Below are 22828 nucleotides of genomic sequence, written 5' to 3'. Positions count from 1 at the left end.
CCTGTTAACATGTTACAAAAAAGAAAGCTATTGGGGCTCTTTAATTTACAGTCTCGGACTCACTGCGGGCTCCCCGAGAAGCAGTCCGGCATTCGATTTTCCCATGTATCCCTATGCACTACCGCAGTGAGTCCAAGAGTGTAAATCGAAGAGCCCCATTGTATTGTGCTTATTTCTAACACTACTTTAAAGTTCTTACTCTCACTCCTGTGACACCTAAGGCTGATTCAGCTGGAGAGCACCCCTATGTGGGCAGCAAGTTCTATAGTGGTCCGAAGTGGCAAAGATTCGGCAAAACAAAACCTTTTTCTGATGTAAGGATGATGCTCTGCCATCTGAGTGCAAGGGTGGAGATTGCTTCACTTTTGCACTTTAAATGCATTAATCACGACTAAGTTCAGTTAGGTGTCCTCGAAATTTCAGAGAAGTGCCGAGCAAAAACTGTTTTGAAGAACTCGGAAATACTGATGGCCAGAAATGGGCGGCTGGGCGGCCAGAATGTTACGGTCTCTCTTCACTCCAAACTAAAAACAAGTCAGCTTAAAACAAGTAAAAAATACCTTAAAGGAGTAGCACCGCTATTAAACGTTCATAGCATGATTAGGCTCTACTTAAAGGAGTACTTGAAATATCAAAGCTGAGATAACTATGCAAAAAGTTTCCTTTGTAGCTGCAGATTTTAGTAGCAACCATTCAGTATAACATATTTTAAATCAATTTTAATATTTGCATGCACAAGAAAGCTCCGAATGAATACCCTTTCGACACTGGCATAAGCAAGATACGTGGAGTGCCTCGCCATGCAGTTCGCCCCAAACTGCCGACATTAGGGCTCCAGTGACTTAGCCAACACACTGGCTGCTGATGGTGCACGCTGCACTGCCTTGTGGATCATGTCAGAGTTTTGGGACTGATATCGTGTGGCCTAGACGCGTGCGGCCATGGCTAGCTTGGGCCACTCTAGGGCGCGCATCCAGTCTGACCATGATGCAATGAGAACAGCGACATCAAGAGTGCCATTCTCTCATGGCGGCTGCCTTGGTGTTCGTTTTGTCCAAGCCGAAACTGGCACGAATAAGCAATTGCTCAAACTAATTATTTACCCCGAGGTTGACTATCTAATGTTCCATTCTATGATTCCTGGGCTGGTAGGCACCCATAGCAATGGGAAAAATGTAACACGAAAATTTCATACCAGTACTTTTTTATAATATTTACATAGACACATGAACTGCATGCTAATGGCCCTTTCTGCCAGTTGTTGCCCCCATCTGTCCACCATTCCTCAGCTGAGCATGAAAGACTGGTACAATAAAGTGTCAAGTTTAGATTCGACAAGTTTGCAAGCTCAGTGATTCACATTGAACTTTTTGTGATCTTTCTTGACAAGGATTTAACCTATAACCACTCCTCACTGTCTTGGCTCATGTACAATGCTTAAAGCTTCATGCACATACTGTACTTGGTACAGTTTCATTTACTACAGTGAAGCTTCCAGCCTCTCCCTGATGTGTCTGTAGTCCAATCAAAATGCACTGCAGGAAAGCCAACTTTTTCTGATGATGACGATCATGGGTGAAGTGAAAAAACATTAAAACGCTTCCCGCGATCTCAACTGAACCTAGGTCCCTCATGTTATGAAGCTGACGTCTATTCCATTGCGCCATTCCAGCACAGTCGAAGCAATTTGGATTTGCATGGACGTGGAAAATTACACAGAAAATGCACACCTCCATCTAACGACAATGGTTGTACACTACGGAAGGTCATGGATTGCCTGCATCAGTAAAGCTCAAGAGAGCACAACTGCAGTGCAGCAGACCATCCTGATAAGGAACAGGTGCTCAGTACTGGGCTGGTTAATTTGGTGTTGGACTTGATTTTGCAACGCTTCATGTCCCCCATTTTTGTCGTTTCAGCAGATGGGCAGTTGATTTTTTATTATTAAGTCTTCCCCTCAGTAACTAGGCCACAACTACATATTTGGTTGTCATACTACCAGGGTGGTCTGCGAACACACGCAGTCTGCCAGCTGCTAATTTAGAGTGTACCACAAAAACAGCCACTTCTGGAGGCATTCACCTGCTTTCCATGGGTACCCAGAAAGGATGTAGACCAAGGCTTGCCCTCCAGGCCCTGCACCAACATCGTAGGGGCCAGGTCCAAGCACTTTTTTTTCCCACTGGAAGCCCTCTTATGCAGATGCTGCAGGAACAGGATTAAATGCTGAGTCAAAACAACTGAAAGTTGGGTAAGCTAATAATACATCTTTGGAAAACAAAATGCGTAAAAGATGGCGACGTGGAAAAAGACCACACAGGAAAACCCACTACAAGAAAAAGAACACTCGGCACATGGTACTGTGTGTTGTTTTCTGCAAAAGCAAAATAAGAAATCTCTGCTGCATTGTTAATAACAAGGATCATCCGAGGAAAGGGAAAAATGAGTGCAGTGGTAACCATGTGCAGCCTTTAGTTCATTGTGCGATTGGCATGATTTGCAGTATACCGTTGTCATGTAAGTCCATGTATATGGGCCAGACAGGACGCTGTCTAAGTGCCCATCTCAGAGAGCATTTGTTTACGATCACAAATTCAACGGGTGCAAATCTTCCTGCGAATTATAAAAAGTGTGGGTGTCGCCCTTTGTTTGATGAGACTGTGATGTTGCACAGGTATAATGATCAGATTGTTAGGGAACGGGTTGAGGCCTTCTTTATCGATAAACATAGTAGCAAGTGTGTCAGCAAATCGTCTATAACTCTACACGGGCAGGAGCACGCACTAATCGGCACCATATTTCTTCAATCTATTATTTCTTTCGTGAATAAATTTCATGTTTTTCAACAAAACGGCAGTAGCAAGTAAGTGCTTGTGTGTGTCCCTCCTGCCTGTAATCGTTATTATTGCGCTTTCAAATTTTCAATGGCTTCATGGCCTGCCACATACTATTTGTCCCATACACAGCTTCTTCCATTCACCTTCAATTTACACTTTACTGACAGTTGCTCCTGGTGCCTCCTCATAAAGGGCCCGAAATGCCGCGTAACCTTCACAGCCCTTCGGTTGATCTGATTCTGCCGCAGTCATTTGGTCTATCCTTTCTCTCTCCCTCTCCCGTCTTTTTTGGCTCGCGGTTTCACGCTTTTTTTTTCCTTTGGCCGCGATATCCTTACGTTCTCTGTACAGAAGCGACGTTTCCAATTCCTCTCCCGCAACGCAACTTAACTGCCCGAAGAGCTAGAACTCTGATGCGTGCTACTCGCGAGATTAACCCTATCAAACACATGCATACTTACGATCGAGGCACATGTACTTCAAACATCCAGGACAGCGCCTCGGGGAGTACACGCCACCGGTTCGAATAAACTTGAGCAATGTGATGGGCTCCTACACAAAAGGAACAACAACGAAACGCTTGAAACTGCGGCCGGAGTGTGTAAGGACATAGCATTGTAATTTGAATTTAGCGTGTGCTCCATACTTGGGCGAGAAACAGGGAGTGGGAAAAGAAACCACACGTACGTTGGATACACGAAGCAAGTGTTGGTTTGCGCGCCAACGTCTGGTTTGTCGTTTTCCACTGTGTCTGTTCCTCGCCCAAGTATGCAGCGCACGCTAAATTTGATTCAAGATTATACAAAAATCGTTAACATCACAATACGATCGGGAATGAGAATGACAGCTAGGAGGCCGAGCTAGGCGACCACGTAAGCAAGAATTCACGCAGCTTTAGGGTACATAGTACAATAGTATAAACACAAAAACTACAACAAACATAAACTAACGATGTTACTGACCTTGCTGGGAAAATGAGCGCATACATGCCCCCTTTTCCGCTCTTCCGTGTCTGTGACAGCAAACGCCTGAGACCGGCATGGCTGATCTACGCTGAGCTCAGGCTGCAAGTCTCTCTTGAAATGTCGCAGTAGGTATGTCGGATAGGGAGATCGCACCAATACTAGCATTCACGGTATATTCACGCATCTGCAGCTTCATTTGGTAGCATTCAACACAAACACACGCTGGGTAGTGACAGCGCAAATCGTTCACTCGGGGGACCCAGGGAAATGCTGCGCCTACTTCGGCGTTGTCCCTAGGCGCTCAAAAACAAGTCAAGTGACGTCACGATTTGATCACGTGACCCAAGGATTTCTTTCCTCCTTTTAGCCGCTTCGCTTCAGACCGGGCTCGGTCTTGAGGAGGGGGGGATGTGGGGATCCGCTTGATCCCCTTTCCTCCTCCCGCGAGCGCGATGTTCGAACGAGCGCGCTTTCCCGCGCACGTGACGTCACCTCGCGGGCCGACGCGCCGGCGGGCACCGACCGTCCTGCCGCCGCTGTCGCTCCTCCTCGCCCGGGAACCTGCCTCCTCTCCCCCGCTCCTTATAAGCGCGGCGCGTGCGCTTCGCGCTCTCTTGCTCTTGCTTTTGCTCGGGGCTCTTGCTCCGGCTCCGGCCCCATGGATAGGGGAGATGGGGGAATGGAGGAGATGGGAGTCGGATACCGGGGCGCTCCTTGTCCCCGGCTGGCTCGTCTCCTCCCCGCCGCGCCGGCCGGTCGGGCGCTGTTTGGCCCTGATCGGACGCGCAGGGTAGGCCTCTGGTCACCTTGCGAGCGGCCCGCGTGCAACCTCGGCCATGGTCGCCTGTTTGGGCGACGCCGTAGGACGAGTGTCGGTACAGTGTAGTTCTTAACCCGGTCTTGGCGTTATTATGCACTGTACAACTGGGCCAATAAACCCCCTTGGTTCGTCCCGGCCCTTTGGAGCCTGTCGTCGCCTGTGTCGGTGAGTCGAACCCGTCGCGGCGTCTCCCTTGTGGACGCCGCGGACCTCTCTGGGGCATTTTGGATGGGTCATTTCCGGGCGTCGAGCTGACATCGTCGCTCAACGTCTCTAACGAAGCTAGCCGGGGTCGTTTGTTGTCCCGTAGCTAGACCCATTATGCCCACAACGTTAAACGGCCCGATGGGACCTGTGCGGAGTCTTTAGTGGTAGAGCGGATTGGGTTTGTGTGTTACAGAAACAGTAAGATGCTTACTAAGCGGGGGGGGGGGGGGGGGGTTTGGTGGGGGGGGGGGGACAGGCAGCTCCATGTTTGTCTGCAAGAACAAAGCTTGGATCCTTCAGAGGTTCATTCAGCAAATTAGCTAACAAGTATGCTCCATCGCAAATTACAAAAAAACGTGCTTTGTTTCGTGCGCTCCATGGACTGCGTCTTTGCAGGTCATCCTTCTTTACAGAGTGGAAGGGCACTAATTTCTTTACGTTTATTTACGTAGTTGTGTGTAATTTGAATAGTTGCGTGAAATTTACGCACATTTATGCGTCTCATGCGTTCACTACTTCTTGCCTAGTATACGGGGCACTCTGCCAGTCAAGCCGAGCTACGGCTTTCTGATTGTGCCCCCCCCCCCCATTCGCCATCGAGAGCTGACGTAGTTGTTGATGTTGAAATAAAGATTGTGCCTATTGATAACTAATTTACCGATCCTACATAAGCAAGTGGTGAAAGGCGTAAAACTGAAGTGTAAGTCATATTTTCACCTTGGAAATAGTGCCTGTGATTAACTGATCTACACAGGCTCTATATTCAAGGGAGGCGAAGCATAAGCTCTAGCCCAAATCATCTTTTGCACGGCGTGGGAATTGCGGTGGTGACAGTGTGCTTACAACGCACGCGCACTGAAGCGTTCGTTCTGCAACGCCTTGCGCTTCAAAAACACGCTTCGAAGCTGCTGAAAGCAGAAGATTCACAAGAGCTACAGCCCCCTTTGTCTCCCTTTGAATCCCCCTTCTTCTCGGACATTAGCAATACATGGAACCCGAGCGATGTAAGCTTCACTTGAAACCAAAAAGAAGTTTCTAAACCAATTTCCGAGCATGCGCACGAGCAGGATGATGACATCGGATGACAACGCTGCAGTTGTGTCCAAAGAACGTAACCTAACATCACGCGTTTTGCTCGAGTCATCGCTCATTCCAACAAACTCCCGATACCGTAAACCGAAAGCGAGGGACGTTGTCGCTGAGCTACTGCGATCATTGCGCCACGAGCTTCGAATTTGAATTTCAACTGCTTGTCCTTTCGCGCCTGATTCTTAAAAAGGAACCCGTACGAGTTTCGAAACGTGTTTTGCTTTTTTGAGTTGATCAGTGGCCGTTTGCTGTTTTTTTCGACGATTGCTGACGAGAAGAGCCTTCCTCGAACCCTTGGGTACATCATGTGGGTAGCAAATTAAAGATCTAAGAGGAAGTTTATCCAAAATTTTCACCCTGGCTTTTTTCTGTAGACAAGAAACAGACACGATTCGACACACCCTGTTAGATTGTGCATGGGCTATTAAAACTATGTGGCAAAAGTGTCTTCTTTCTGAAGCATCAGGGTTTAAATTTGAAAATAAAGTAAGCTAGAAATATATCAAGGTGCCTTGCGGGAGATTGGAAAACTGGTGGAGCAAAAGCGGGGAGGAGAGGTAACGCCAATGATGATGATGGTTGGATTTTTACGGCGCAAGGCCAACTAGGGCAAAGAGCGCCAAATCATTGGTTATGTAGGAGCAGTGAAGATGTAAACACTAAAATCGCTCAATAAGACCAAGAGTAAACAAAAATTCCCCCGCATTTCCCCGAGGGGGAGAATGTGAAAGTGCGAATGCACGGTTGTCGGCCCGCTTGCGGCGCTTGCGCTCGGCCCCCGCAGCCCACCGCCTCGCTGCCTTCTCTTCCATCTCTTCCATCGGGTTTGTAGTATCACGTGTACACCACGCAGTTATCAAGCCGCTATAACGCCGCTGAGTCGCCAACGCACGCCGCTGACGACGTAGTTTGAATGCGTTAAAGATATAAGGCGCGTCAACACTGATATCACCGTCGCGTCCGTGGCTTGATCGGTAGAGCGTCGCGCTGCGGCCGCAAAGTCCGCGGATCGAAACCTGGCGCCGGATGCTGTTTTTCTTTATAGAGGAGCACTGCGGACGCCGCCGACGCCGCCGCCGCCGCCGCCGACGCCGGCGGTGGATGGTTTGGGGTCGCTTATAAAGAGCATTCGCTCTTAAAACAGTTGAAGACAATGGTGGTGGCTGGTGTATAGGGCCAATTTTGATTACACATGATAGGAAATGAGGTTTAACAACTTTATATCTGACAAATACTTAAAAACACATTTGACAGGGACCATGGTATCGTCACCCAAAAACAACAATGGGTGGAGTGGGATCTGTTGTCGGTAGAGTTGGGGAAAGTGTTTGTGTCGTGTTGTGTCAAGTGCCTTGCATTGAATGAGTATGTGGACAACGGATAGGGCCTCTCCGCACCTGCCGCACAGGGGTGTTGAAGATCCCGTGAGCAGATACGAGTGTGTGACATGTGTGTGCCCTATCCGTAGCCAAAGCGACCTCTGTGTATCTATTGCGTGCGTCGGTGGTCTATGGTCTCACGTGTGGTTTAATTACGTGTAACTTGTTGTCTATCTGTTCACTCCGGTCTGCTTGCCATGTTTTACGAAGTAGGTGTCCAATGTGTCGCTTCATGCCAGTGTACGGTACTGTTGTTATATCAGCTGTGCCGTGTAGCGCAGCACCGGCAGCCATTTCATCAGCAACCTCAATCCCGACGATCCCACAGTGGCCTGGAACCAGTCATCGGCACGTTACCAAAAAAAAAGTAACAGTGTTACAGTTACAGTTACCTAACCCAAAAAGTAACTCTGTTACAGTTACAGTTACGGATTTTTCAAAAGTAACTAGTTACAATTACAGTTACTGCAAAAAAGTAACGTCGTTACTTTTCCGTTACTGTATAAAACTAAGTAATAGCTAAAAAGATTTGGCTTATTAAATAAAAAATTCCCCCGCATTTCCCCGAGGGGGAGAATGTGAAAGTGCGAATGTACGGTTGTCGGCCCGCTTGCGGCGCTTGCGCTCGGCCCCCGCAGCCCACCGCCTCGCCGCCTTCTCTTCCATCTCTTCCATCGGGTTTGTAGTATCACGTGTACACCACGCAGTTATCAAGCCGCTATAACGCCGCTGAGTCGCCAACGCACGCCGCTGACGACGTAGTTTGAATGCGTTAAAGATATAAGGCGCGTCACTAACACTGATATCACCGTCGCGTCCGTGGCTTGGTCGGTAGAGCGTCGCGCTGCTGCCGCAAAGTCCTCGGATCGAAACCTGGCGCCGGATGCTCTTTCTTTTTTAAATATAGAGGAGCACTTCGGACGCCGCCGCCGCCGCCGCCGCCGGCGGTGGATGGTTTGGGGTCGCTTATAAAGTGCATTCGCACTTAAAATGTACGAAGGCATGCAGGTAGTAAAAATTACACGTAGTAAAGCTATACACGAGGGGAACCTAAAATGGTGCACCCTCATGCCAAAACAAACAATCGTTGTTTACGCCTCACTTTTTTATTACGGAAGTTTTGTTATCCATCATAAGGAACTTTATTTTTTGGTTGCTGCACTCTCACTGCAAGAAATTTATTTGCAAACATCATTGTAGCATAGAATGAGTTGTTTTTCAAAGTTGAAATCAGAGAGGCCGAACTATACCGAGCTGGAGGACAACACAGCCGAAACAATCTTTCAATGTCAATTTAATTTATTTTCGCCTACAATGCCGTCTCTTGACCGCCCCGCGTAGTGAGAGAGAATGGGAAAAAGGGGGCGGAGGAGACGGATCGACGGAAGGCCCTTGTAGGAAAGAAAAAAATTCTGCGTTTAGGTAGCCCAAGAAAGTCTATAGTCTATAAAAATTCCCGCGCCTTCCCGCGAGGGGAACACGAGTAAATGCAGAGCATTGGGGCCTCAGTACTGATTGAAGGAAGTGTTGCTTCCATCGCTTCTTCCGTGATGCCGGAGTAGCAGACACGAGTAAACGCGGGCACGAGCGTCAACCAAGGAAGGAAGGAGCAACGCAGTGACTGAAGCACGAGCGACCGCTGCAGCGCGCGCAGTAGAGGGAGAGCAGTACGGGGGGGAGAGCGCGCATGCGCAAGCAGCGCGCGCCCTTCCACGACCCACCGCGCTGCTATCACGCAACTGTTAGGCCGAGACCGCGACGGGCGAACGGGCTGACTATGACGCATGCGCGCGCCAGCTGCTGTTGAGAGAGAGGAGGGAAGGAGAGGCGCACCTGCTGCGGACGCGAAACTGTTCACACCGTCCGACGCAGGAACAGGCGAGGCTAAGAAATGCTCTGCATTTAAAAACGGACGTGGAAGTACATCGGTTCTCGAGGTGTTTTTGAAAGATACTAAAAAAAGCGCTTCGTTAACTTTTTATTTCCTACTTGTGGTAGGACGGAGACCAATTTGAGCCATTGCCGAAGCGACGTTTGTCCGTGGGCCCTCGGAGTCGTTCTCCCGCCCCAACCTCCAGCCACCCCCATTCCAGGAATGAGACAATATGTTTCCAAAGGGAATAGAAACTGTAATGAACGCTTTACTGTTTTCCCCCTCCCCTTACTCTCCCCCCGTCCTCACAAAGGCGGATTTTGCCGTCTCGACGAGAAAAAACTGCTCTCACGATCCCAGCCTTCCCCAGCAATCATGTCGCCGATCCCGGGAACCCCTGCCGTCGTTTTCTTTGAGGCGTAGGCCTAACGAAGCTCGCCCAAGTATTCCTTGCACCCAACATTCAAAAGCAGATGTAGCTACTGTTTTCGTTTCGGCCACAGCCCTCGAAACGAAGTCGCGAGGCTTTCGAAGAACATTTCTTCGTGGAGTGGCAGTGTGGTCAGACGTCTGCCAGCCAAGGGCACTCAGGGGCCACCATCGTTGGGGTCGTCGTATGTGTGGAGGAGCATGACATTTATTACTTCCTCGACCTCGGTCGAGCACTTGGTACAGCTCGATGAAGCCTCTAGACCAGGGCTCCCAAACGAATGCCCCCCAAATACGGCCAGGGGTCTCTAAAGCGAACAATGGTCGCAAGCAACTGCGACTTGTGAATCGAACACACAGTGCGCACAGGGCTGGACAAGCGTGAGGCCGCCGAGAGACTCCCCGCGGCGTTTTATGACCCTGGAAACGGGGCTGCACGTCGCTAATGAGAAAGCGACACCCTGACCGGAGTTTTCCAGGCTTCCGCGAAAGTGAAAAGGTTTCAGTGCGTTGTGAGGCGTTTGTGGGTGTTTGTTTTCCTGTTCGCCTTTGTGTCAAACACTTTCACTGCACTCCAGATGTGGCGGAAATGGTGCAGCCGCGCGTCGGTTGTGGCGCATCAACATGCATCCAAGTGCGCTTAGGCGCATGTCGCAGCGTTATCTATGGCCTGGGTGAGAGCGATGCGCTTCTGGTCAAGAGGTCCAATGAGTCAAGAGGTCCAACGAGACAAGAGGTCCAATAGTCACGTGACAGCCGAGTCAAGAGGTACAACGAGTCAAAAGGTCCAATTTGGGTCAAGAGGTACAACGCGTCAAGAGGTCCAACGCGTCGAAAGGTCTAACGCGTCAAGAGGTCCAACGGGTGAGGAGGTCCAATGAGCCTTGCTTTTTTTGTCTTCTCCATTTATAATTTCCCCTCGGCCGTTCTTAATACATTAACCCCTTCAGCTCATTTTATAAAATGGCTAGATGCAATAAAATCTCGTAGTAATATTTGGTCGTTAAAAGGAGTAGGGACACGAAATATCAAAGCTGAGATAACTATGTAAAATGCTTTTTTTATCAGGAGACATCTCCCAGCAAGTTCCAACAGTAGCCGTTCCGTATAACACATTTTAAATCCATTTTAATCTCTACCCGCACGAGAAAGCCCAGAGCGGGCCAGCATGACATCATCTGCTACTTGCCCCAAACTGCCGACGTCGGGGCTGCCGTGACGTAGCCGACGCGCTGCCGGCGTTTGGCGCGCGCTGCTACACCATGTGTACACGCCATAGTTTGGTTTTGGGACCGACGTCGTACTCAGTGCTGCCATCGCTGGGCGTCAGACATCCGCTAAAAAGCAATGAGAAATCCGCCAGATTCCGCTAGATTCCAAAACATATCCGCTAAATTTCCCGCTAGGGCCTATTTTATTTAAAATAACAGTGCGATTTCGTATGATAAATACCTTTATCATTCTTAAAAGCTCCCCAAAACTACGAGAGCTGAAATAATATATAAAAGAGTCTTCCAAGGAGTCTAAGAGAACACTTCAGGTTTTAGTGCTGCGGTGGTCGTCATTGGTCAACCTCATCACAGAAGAGGCTAAAAGTTATAAATGTTCACACTGATAAAAAAAAAAAAGAAATCGCAGGTCAACGAAAAACACATCGAGGTCTTCGTCGCCGCTGTCGTCGTCTGACACCATCTCCACAGGACCGCTGGTACTCGTTGAGGGACCAGAAAGGTGACTTGGTTGCACATACGTTGCAGATGTCCCGATCGCACTAACAGCTGCTGCGGGAAGTTCATAATCAAAACAACTTTTCTGGTGTCACTTCAGTCCCGCTCTTACGACGAGGATGGAGTTTGTTGTTTCGGGCTTCGGCTTGTTCCTCATCTTGGATTTTACTATGTTAAGCTGACTAAACCTCATCCCTACTTCGGCATTTAAATACGGCAGCCCGAGCGTCGACATGGCAAATCCGGCCATCTCGGCGAACGGGTTTTCGCCGCAGGCGTCCTTATAGAAGTGAACTTAACACCAGAACGACTGCGTGGACGATATTTGATTCCAGTCCAGGAGGGTGATTTTGCTCCACTGATTTTGAATTTTTTCGATTGTCTCAGAGCCGTTTTGAAACCTCACGGATTTGTTTGTCTGAGATAGGCGGAGCACCTGAAGTTAAGCAATTTCTGCATTTTTAGAGGACACGGAAATGGTTTCTTGCAGGGCGATTTTGAATCGGTGCACTGCGTGAGGTATCCGCCAGAAATCCGCTATGTATAAAAATGGCCCGTCAAAAAATCCACTAGCCGCTAGACTAATTTTTTACCCGTCAGAATAAAATGAAATCCGCCAGATTTAGCGGAAAATCCGCTAAATTGGCATCACTGGTCGTACTGCCCGGGCGCGCGGAGATGATGAAGACCTCGGCCGGTCTGGTTTCGGTTTCGGTTCTGGTCAGTTTCGGTTTCACAAAACAATCGACGAGTGGCCGCCTTGACAGGAAATAGCACTTGGCGTCACCATTCTTGTCGCACCGCTGCGGGTCTGGAAGCGCGTGCGGTTGCTCGCGCGCGCGTCCAGACCCGCAGCGGTGCGACAAGAATGGTGACGCCAAGTGCTATTTCCTGTCAAGGCGGCCACTCGTCGATTGTTTTGTGAAACCGAAACTGACACGAAAAAAACTGACTGTGAAAACGAAACTGACACGACGCCGTAAATGATTGTTTAGGCTGCTATCGACCGTCTAATGTGGGCTAATAGGTACCCATAGCAGGAAAAAAAAACGTAACACGAAAATTTCGCGTCAGTACTCCTTTGAGTTATGCTGGTCTACAATGCGATTAATGGCTGTTGGTGATAGTTACTGACTGTTCTAGCTATTTTGACGATTCTGTACTACATGACTACTATATGGTTATTGGCGAAAAGTAGACAGGCTGTTTTCCAGATTGCGCGGTTATATTGCTATAACGGCTCCTGGTGACGGTTACCGACTGCTTGAGTGACATATATTGGACTTTTAGAATTTAGGGTCGGGGTTCCAGTCTACGCGTTCTATGACACATACTATACCAATTCTATAGAAATGAACTTCAGCATCTTACGTATAGCCTTCCCTTTTAGTATCTCAGTACTCTTAATCGTCAGTACTTCCTTGCGTAACTTTGACCAGTCCTGGGTTCTCGTGTGTTCTGTTTTTATTAATCGTGACTAGCAATCGGGGCTCCTCTGAAAGGTTACCGAAGGCTGTTGTCCCCGACCCGAATTAATCTTCTTTCAACGCGTAGCACGATATACGCGTTTCTTCGTCCCTGAAAAGTAAAATAATTCAGCTTCCATCTAGCAAGGTGCCAACGCCGACACACCCTGTCAATTATCTACTCTAAGTGTCATGCTAATTATTTTACTCGAGAAAGGTGTAATGAGGAATGTTTATTGAAACAGAAACTCACAGTTACAGGAACCATTTATTGAACAGTTGAAATAAATTAAAATGGAATGACATGGCCGCAACAATCAAGTAACAAAAACGTTGAAGAAGCTCCCTACAAAGTGACGTGGACGGTCGAACGTCGTCGACGAAAATGTAGCGATGTTTTCCCAGTGAGCATCTGGTTTTCATCATTATTATATCCCGAACAATCGAATTGGGTGGGAAACATTGTTCATCAAATAGACGTATGATAGACAAAAGTATCGAAAGGGGGAAACCATATTCATATTCAACAAGGTCGCCCGGCGCGGCGCACAATAAACAGAGGAAGCCTCGGCTCAGCTCTAAAAAGATAAAATAGCCTGGCGCGGCCAGGCGCTGGTAAAAGGAAAGGCAAGACATGCTCGCGGCAATATATACACAACCTATACACAATTATATACATACAAAACTTTAATACACAGACAAGTTATACTTTAAACTTTTCTTAATAACACCGCGACTTGAAACCGAAACGTGGCAGTGATTTGTAGCGGTGATTTGTTACAGCTTGGACCTCTCGACTCGTTGGGCCTTCTGACTCGCCTCAGCCGCGTCAAGAGGTCCACGGGGAGTCAAGAGGTCCAACGAGACAGCAGGTCCAACGAGTCGAGAGATCCAATATTGGACCTTTTGACGCGTTGGACCTCTTGACTCATTGGACCTCTTGACTCGGAATCAGAGCGATGTCGCGCTGCTGAGGAAAATACTGCAGCTTAGACTTAAAAACCTCGAGCCCTTAGTAGATCGCGTGGGACACCACGCACACGTGCACGCCTTAGCATTTCTAGTCCAGATGTTTTTCACCCATGAGAAGGGAGTGAGCTGGCATAGGTGAAGTAGACGAAGGTTCTGCGGAAGAAAGGCCGAAAAAGTGAAACGCGCAAACTGTACATCGGTCGTTAATGAGTTTTGCTGTTGGATAATTTTTTTATAGAAATAAAGTAACTGTAACGATATTTCTCGTTACAGTTACTCCACAAAAAAGTAACAGTGTTACAGTTACAAGTTCCTCTAACGTAAAAGTAACTAGTTACAGTTACAAGTTACTGAAAAAAGTAACTAGTTACCGGTAACGCGTTACTAGTAACTAGTTACTGCCCAAGATTGCCTGGAACCCAACATATAGTTATATCAAGGTTTGCAGGGCACGCGGATAGAATATCTTTAAAAATGAGATTAACTGCATAGTTTTTAGATCGTTTGTTAGAAGACAGTGTACGTACAACGCTGAGGGAGTCCTGAGCACGATGGGCTTTGGAATTTTGTGTTGGACAAATACAACCATTAAGATGCCGTATGCTTTTGCCGTGAATATACTGTTCTGGACATTCATCGTTTGACAGACACAAAAGTTCTGTCCGTGTGCAGCAAAAGGCACAGCGGTAGCAGACTTTTACGCGTCACTATAAAATTCTGCACACCGGTATTTATCCTGGAGAAACAAGAAATGCTGGAGAATCGCGATTCTTGGTTCCCTGTTCTGATCAAGCTGCGTAAAAGGCAGGTCAAAGAACACAGGGCGCAGATTGCATGGTGGTATAAAATCAGTGATGGGTGTCTTGTGAATGTCTAAAAAGGGGACCTTGAGCTCAGAGGCTTCCTCTCTTACCCTAAGTGAAAAAGGAAGAAAATGGAAGGACGATTCAAAAATTCCCCGCATTTCCCCGAGGGGAAGAATGTGAAAGTGCGAATGCACGAGTTACATTTGCGCGGTTCGGTGATGTTCGCGAAAGAGAGATCACACACACACACACAACTACAAAGAAAGAAAGATGCATTTATTCACAGACACCTATTTGTGTTGTCGTTGTACTTGATTGCTAGAGCGGATCTCAGCTTTGAAATTTCGTGTCAGTACTCCTTTAAGCAGGTGCATTAGCCCTTCTCACGCCCGATTCTTGGCCAATCCCCCACGTGGGTATGTGCCATGTCAGCGGCCAGGCAGCGCGCGCCCATCTCCCCCCGTTGCCAAGGAAGACGAGGAGATTCCTGGCCAATCCCCCACGTGGGTATGTGCTATGTCAGCGGCCAGGCTGCGCGCGCCCATCTCCACGTGCGCGGACATCGCCGGTGGACGCAGGTTCAGGGTCGCTTAAGAAGTGCATTGCACTTAAAAGAGTTGTTGTGACGTAACGCCAAACGGCCACCTGTCTGCCACCTGTAACGGGAAAAATTCAACTGAAGTGATGTCGCGAGTGTTAGCTCAAAACGAGGTGGGTAGTAATCAGGGTAACTATATTCACTGTCCCACGCCTGCGACGCCTTAGTGGACCATCCCATCATCTTGGCATGCCGCCCCGTCGTCTAGACCATAATCGGATTCGCTGTATAAACCAAGCCCTTCTTGGCCAGGCACTCCAAGAGGGCATGCGCCTTTTTTGTTGATCATACAGTCATCATCATCATTTAATCTGCAATCATCGTCACCATGTCATCGTCATCATCACCAACGCAGCGGTGCTCCCTGTATGCCCCGTTCACCATTTCACATCATCCACATCCTGTACATAAACTCATCACATAACGCGGTAGGAGCACCGTGGTGCCGGGCTGACCGTAAGCGCTCGGCCGTGTGCAGGCGCCGTGAACCACCCCGCCACGCACCAAGAAGCAATGGCGAGCGCAGCCAAGTGAGGTCCATCTCCCGGCCGAACGTAAAGAGCGGACCGCCGCCAGGATGTCAGCGCCGGCACCCGACAAGGGCTCACAGTCGTCAGACAAGAAGGACAAGGCCCCCGATGATCAGGCGGGCACGGAGAAATCAGGTAGCGGCAGCGAGGACAGGAGCACCAGCAAAACTCATTCCAAAAGCAAGGATCACAGCGGAGGCAGCGACAAGTCTGAAGAACAGAGCCATGAAAAGACAGGCAGCAAGATCGAGAAGAGTGGCGAAAAGTCGAGAGAAAAGAGCCAAGAAATGTCCGGAAGCAAGATCGACAAGTCGGGAGATAAGAGCGGAGAAAAGTCGGGAGACAAGAGCGGCGACAAGACGGGAGACAAGAGCGGCGACAAGACGGGAGACAAGAGCGGCAGCCAAAGCGGAAGCAAGACCGGAAGCAAAAGCGGGAGCAAGAGCCCCGAGAAGAGCGGGGAAAAAACGAGCGGCGAAAGAACGAGCGGCGGCGAGAAGAGCGGCGATAAGACCGAGAGGAGCGCCGAGAAAACCGCAGAGGTGGTCAAGGAAGTCGAGCAGAAGGTCGAAGCGGCTTTCCAGGAAGGCACCCAAGACGTGGACGCCGGCGTAACTCCGAAGGAAGGCTCTGGCAGCCAGCGGGAAGGCAGCCAGCAGCCGCAGGGCGACGCCGGCAGGATGGGCGAGGACAAGGGCCTCGAAGGCATCAACGCCCTGCCCGAGATGCATGCCCTGCGGCTCATGTACGAGAACGCGCTGCTGAACGTGCGCAACCGGCAGCTGCAGTGGCTCATGTCCGAGGTGAAGCAGGAGCACCTCGTCACTCTGCTGTACGTGGGTCAGCTGCGCAAGCGGCGCGGCACCTACACCCGCCCGACGGCCATCATGGTGGACCGCGCCGTGTCGGCGACGCTCATCGGCGGCGACGGCGTCACCCAGCCGACCATCGAGACGAGCGGCGCGCGCTACGACGACTCGCGCTACGCCAACCTGCCTTCGGTCACCGTCAACATCGAGGACAAGGGCATATCTGCGCAGGACGAGAGCCTGTACGCGTTCGGAAGGGGCGGCCCGGGCGTCGCGAAAAAGTGCAAACACATGACTGGGCCCCAGGACGACCTCAACTGGGAGGATCTGCAGTCGCACCTGCTTCCAGCCTTCTACACGTTCTGAACGGTGGGCGCGTAGCAGCTGGCTAAAATGGGCGGCGAGACGGAAGGTGCCGCCACTCCGACACGAAGCGATGACATGAACAATCGCTCCGATATGAAGTGATGCCGGCCGTTAACAATCGCCAAAATGATTAAACTCGCCCATTGGTTCACATGACGTCCAACATTCTTGAATTACAGTTCTAATCACACTTTTAGGTGAAACCTGATAGCCTCATAATTTGTATTACTTTCTATTCCTCGCAAATGAAAGGACTGCGACTTTTAGCACACGATGCCTTCAGGAGAACTTCACCAATCTGCATATTTTGACGTGCGCATATGCGGCTTGAGACAGCTTTCACAGACATCTCAAAAATCATTACCATAACATACTTTGCAGTAGGAGGACTCAGGCGGTGTCTGTGAGAAGAAAAGTGATACAAAGTATCTGCATCACCATGCCTGAACCTCTGTCCTTCACAGGTTTACAGGGATAATGTCGTTACATTTACGGTCCTTACCGCTATACAGTAGACGCATAGTGAAGTAGAGTCCTGAGGCATGGCGTAAGGAGTTGTCCTCCTTGCCACGGTGCCCGGCAGTTGCGCAGCGGGCGGTGCCATTGTGGCTGTTATTATCGGACTGTAGAAGCGCAGGTCGCCATGGTCGTGTCTTTGCCGCCTCCGGAAGTTTCCATCAAATGATCTCAGCGGCGGAGAATGTGTGCTTCTAGCTTCGTCGGGCACGTATTAAGGGAGAGCGTCCTTAATTGTGGTCGTGTATCACGACCACAATTTCGCACGAAGTATACCCTGGCGTTTTCTTGGATCGTAAGTCATTCCCAAGCCGTACGGAGTACCAGCCAGTCACAGGGCGCGTTATCTGCCTTACGCAGGATCGTGCCGTGCAAGAGTGGCCGGCTACCAATGAAGGGTGCGGAGTTTTAGAGCGATGCTGGCTTCGTCATTTTTTCCAAGCCTACGTGACTTCGTTTCTGACACCGCTCGCGCGTAACGGCGCCACGTTGCGGGGCTTCCTAGCCTCACTAAACCTATTTAGTGACGTTAGGGCTTCCAAACAAAGTGCATGGTATATTTAGGAACCATAATTTGGCGTATGAGCCGCGTTTTAATGAATGCTACTAGTGGTGCATCGCATCAACTTTCTAGCGCATCGCATCCACGTAAACGGGGTTAATGCCCTAGGAGAGCGCGTCACATTAGTGCGCCAGACAGGGGTGGATTTAGACGCCTAAGTAGACTTTCGAAGTGCATGTCAACGCGAGCGCATCACATTAGGAATTATGTCCACAACAACAGTAAGGCATGCAAACGCAGCTTTGCATTTGAAAGCAGCTTAATCGAGGGCGAGACGCCAAACCATGCGAGTCGAAAAAAAGAAAAACGCGAACCAGTTGCGCCGGAAACGCTGCTGTGGCTTGGATGTGCGACACCGAATGGCACCACCATTGCACCTGGGGTAACGCGGTACACACAGAGCACAAATTAGCTTGAATGGGAGTTTTGTGGCTGAAATATGCCTTTAAAAGTCCTCTCGGAAGGAGGCTCGCATCCACGTTCGGTGGCGGAAAACTACCAGTTCATTTCGGTGGCCAAGAGCCGTCGTAAATAGGCGCATTTACCCAGATTGTACCTCACCTTAAAACGCAGTATCTGGCTGTGAATACTAGGTTCGTCCTAATGGGAGTGTAGAAAACTCCCTCGCCTCATCTTCTGCTCCTCCTCCTCCACCGCTTCCTTTTCTATGCCTCCTTACAAAATGGCTGCCAGTTGGTGTCGTGTGTCATGTGAGTTCTAGCGTGGCCAAAATCTTTGTGCTGATGTGAATTTGCGGCCGCACGAAGGGATGCGAGGTGCCTCCCGCCAACAGGCGCTCGTTGTGAAAATTGTGGAGCCAACCTGGATAAACGTGCGACGCCAGCGAACTAACACGAGGACTGAATGCAGTGGCCGCAAACGGAGAGTGGCTGGTCGTTGAAAACAAAGTTGTTCCGCTTCTGCGAGCCGGTTCAAGGTAAGCATTGTACGTTTTTAAAGCAGAGCTTTCTACCTCTACCAGCCAACGGTTCTTTCGTGGCGTGTGGGACAAGAAGCTCCCAACGCGGCCGGGGATGGGGAAGGCGGTTTTAGTGTATACTATAGATGGCGCAGTGTAGCACAGTGTAGATGGCGCAGCGATAGGGCACTATTACCTAGCATTCCCCGCACGCAAGTGACTGCTCGCACCGGTGGGCAGGTCGGCGGGACGGCTTTGTCGTCTGCTTTAGCGACAGTTGTTTTGGGCCTGTTTTCGCTGCTTCGCGTCCATTGCGCGCTTTCTTCGCACAGCTAGATTAACTTTTTTGACAGCACCTGCTGGGTAACCCGGACCCGACGTAATTAAAGGAGCCATGAAGAGAAAACACAAGTTTGGTTCATTCAAAAGATTGCCTCGTTAGAATCATACTGAAACCACTTTTAACGTAAACTTCGCTCAAATAAGCCACATAATTAGGAAAAAAGGGAATGGCCATGCGACCCACTAGCTCATTTCCCGCAATAGAACCTATGATGTCACACGAGACAGCTCTGCGATTGGCGGAGGGCGGCAAAAGCAAACGAAAATTAGGCAGAGTATAAGCCTGCCGAATGATCTATTTGCCTTAAATTTAGGGCACATTCTTTTTAAAACCGTAATAATGGTGCTAAGTGTAAGTTACGAAAGCACATGTAAACATAGAAGTTTCGCTGCGTGTTGCTGTTGTTGGTACTGCGCGCGCTATTCTTGTTTAGCTGCACAGGACTGCGGGGCTTTGGGGTTGCCTCAGACTACACTGGCCGATTGATTGACGCGACGGTGTCTTACGTGAACATATTTGTCGAGCGAGCAGTAAGTTTCACGAAACGAATTTCTCCCAGAACGAAAAAAAAGGCAGAAAACGACACGCCACGGTATGGTGGCGCCATCTAGGTGCAGTAACGTAAACAAACGCGCGAATACCTCGATACCAGCTCTGCCGTACAGGGTGGAGACACCCTTTGAACGGTCCCGTGCCGCTGCGATTGGGTCAACGTGCTCAGCGCGTTGTTCGTTTCGTTTTCGACGCGACCCAGCAACGCGGAACAGATATGTTGATTCAAACTTCACCAGTTAACCGCATTGCGGCGATACGTTTAGCGCGATTTTGATACAATGACTTGCTTCGGCGGCGAGCGAGCGATCCAAAATGGCGGTCCCAGCTTGTACGTGTCTCTACTCTGTACAGCGGACGTGTGAATCAAAGGATCCTAGGCTGCAGAGCGGTCTGTGATGTCATTGCAGCTACGAAAACCCACGATTTAGCGGGAAAATCAAAATTTTAACATAAATTGATTAATTTCTCAGTGAATAAAGCAGCGTTTGCATTCGAACAAGCGCTGGGGGCACTACAAAACACAAAATATTTCGAATAACACAAACTTGTATTTTGTCTTCATGGCTTCTTTAAGTGAGCGTACAGCAAAGATACGTTAAGGATTGGTTTGCAGGGCGGGAAAACAAAATATAGAGACTACATACAGACAAGTGGCCGCTAGAGAAACGCTATTTTTGCGTACTGCTTGCCACGATAGCGACGCCTACTTTGGGAAGCAATCCAATCCCTCCGCCTCACCCTCAAAACCGACCCACACACCCCCACCAGCATCGGCAACAGCGCCCAACGAGACACGACCCCAGACCTAACACTCACCAGCCACCTCCCACACACCACCTGGCTACCCACCCCCAACAATCTGGGAAGCGACCACTGCATCATCCAAACGACACTTCAGCTTTCTCATCGGCTATCATCTCCGATCACCCCTCACCACGTCACGGACTGGGACGCCTTTCGCGCCGAATGTGCCGAACTGCCACCTCCCGAAACCTTTTCTGAATCGGACTTAAACGGCTGGCTCGCAAAAATAATCCGCGTCAAGACTTCTTATGACACCCCCGTCGACCCCGAAATACCCCCTGCCCTTGCCGACACCCAAATGACGCATCTTTTGGAAGCATATCGTAGCATCGAGCGTAGGTGGCTCACCCGCAAACACAGACGTGTCCTGCGCCGCAAGCTTGCGTACCTCCAAACACAAATTCAAGAACACGCAGCAGCACTCACCCGAGCTCACTGGTACCAAATATGCGACGATATGCGCGGTGGGCTCTCCATGAAACGCACGTGGGCGCTACTACGACATTTACTCGACCCCACCACTACCAAAGAATGCACATCATCCCGCATTCATTCCCTTATCCACACATACCCTGGTACCGCAGCCCAGCTGATCTCCGAACTCCGGTCCCAATACATCCCCATCAGTACCACCTGTACTCCTACGGGTACATACGCGGGCTTGCCTAACACCACCCTCGACGCCGACATCACCATCGCAGAGATCGAACATGCCATCACAGAACTTCGGCGCCAAACAGCCCCCGGAGCAGATAACATAACTAATAAACTCCTACGTAACCTAGACGGATGCACCCTAGACACCATCTTGAACCTGTTCAACCACCACTGGCGATCTGGCACCCTCCCCAATTCCTGGCGCCATGCCGACATCTCCCTGATACCGAAGCCCAATAAACCCGTCAAAATCGAACACCTCAGACCGATATCCCTCACGTCGTGTCTAGGAAAACTCCTTGAGCACATTATCACAAGCCGCCTCACAACCTACCTAGAAGATCATGACCTTCTCCCACACAACCTCACCGGCTTCCGCCCCGGCCTCTCCACTCAGGACACCCACCTTCAACTGCACAATGACCTACTTCTTTCCCCATCCAAGAGCGACAGTGCGGCTATCCTAGCCCTCGACTTGCACAAAGCATTCGACAACGTCTCTCACGCAGCCATCCTACGGTCTCTAAATTCCCTCAACCTGGGATCTCGCACTTACTACTATGTCGCCTCCTTTCTCAGTAACCGCACAGCAACCCTTCGCCTAGGGCCCCTTACCTCAGACCTCTTCCCCCTACCACCAGTCGGCACACCTCAGGGTTCGGTTATATCCCCCCTTCTCTTTAACCTCGCTATGATCCCTGTGGCCACCGCCCTAATAACTATCCCCAACCTACACACTTCTGTATACGCCGATGACATCACCCTCTGGATGACCAGTGGCAGTGATGCACACATCGAAGAGACGCTGCAGCTAGGAGCAGAAACTGTGAGTACAGTCGCCCGCACAATCGGTCTATCATGTTCACCGCACAAATCAGAACTTCTCATCCTACATCCCACCCGCCCACGCCCACCCACTGCGCCCCCCATCACCGTCTGGATTGACAACACACGAGTGCCTATCGTCCCCTCCATACGTATACTTGGCATCACTATACAAGCTAACCGCGGCAATACGCTCACCTTTCAACGACTCCGCTCACACACACTTCAGACCATAGGACTCCTCAGACGTATTACATCTCGGCACCACGGCCTCACGGAGCCCGAGCGACTTCGGCTGCTCCATGCTTTCGTAATTAGCAGGTTCACGTACCACCTCCCATACTGCAGGCTCACCGTATCAGACAAAGCCAAATCGGACTGCCTTCTCCGCAAAGTCTATAGGGCTGCTCTTTTACTTCCACCAAATGCCCCTACCGACCGCCTCCTTCAGCTTGGTGTACATAACACCACGTCTGAACTCATCGAAGCCCACCGCACGGCCCAAATCCACCGACTGGCCCGCACCCACACTGGGCGTTCCATATTCGCTCGACTTTCCATCTCAACCCCTATCCTCCCCCCATCCTCCGTCCCCATCCCTAGAGAATTTCGCCAACTCATAAGAATTAAGCCACTACCTCGCAACTCTCACCTCACATTACATGCGGCCAGACGTGCTGCACGCGCAGCGAACCTGCAACGCCTGCACCCCCCCTCACCTCATACCATCTACGTAGACGCTGCTAGCTACCCCTCCCGATCTGCATTCTCCAT

At 50.0% G+C, this 22828-nt stretch overlaps 1 protein-coding gene and 1 long non-coding RNA gene across 2 annotated transcripts; one reads left to right on the top strand and one right to left on the bottom strand.

Moving 5' to 3' along the window:
- Nucleotides 1-1089: 1089 nt before the first annotated feature.
- LOC144173090 (uncharacterized) lies at nucleotides 1090-4171 on the bottom strand. The gene is made up of 3 exons (XR_013323151.1): nucleotides 3800-4171; nucleotides 3299-3389; nucleotides 1090-2205 (listed from the first exon to the last, which is right to left on the bottom strand). It is a non-coding gene; the product is annotated as an uncharacterized LOC144173090 (long non-coding RNA).
- An 11542-nt stretch (nucleotides 4172-15713) lies between these two features.
- Nucleotides 15714-17058, top strand: LOC144173089 (uncharacterized). The gene has a single exon (XM_077701604.1). The coding sequence runs from the start codon at nucleotides 15746-15748 to the stop codon at nucleotides 16871-16873; it is 1128 nt and encodes a 375-aa protein (XP_077557730.1). The 5' UTR covers nucleotides 15714-15745; the 3' UTR covers nucleotides 16874-17058.
- Nucleotides 17059-22828: the final 5770 nt, after the last annotated feature.

Source organism: Haemaphysalis longicornis, unplaced genomic scaffold (assembly GCF_048455015.1).
Source record: "Haemaphysalis longicornis isolate Haplotype H1 unplaced genomic scaffold, Haemaphysalis longicornis Haplotype H1 scaffold_29, whole genome shotgun sequence".
In the NCBI taxonomy this organism is placed as follows: Eukaryota; Metazoa; Arthropoda; class Arachnida; order Ixodida; family Ixodidae; genus Haemaphysalis; species Haemaphysalis longicornis.
The sequence above is the reverse complement of the archived record's forward strand: the minus strand, read 5'-3'. Positions and strand labels throughout refer to the sequence as shown.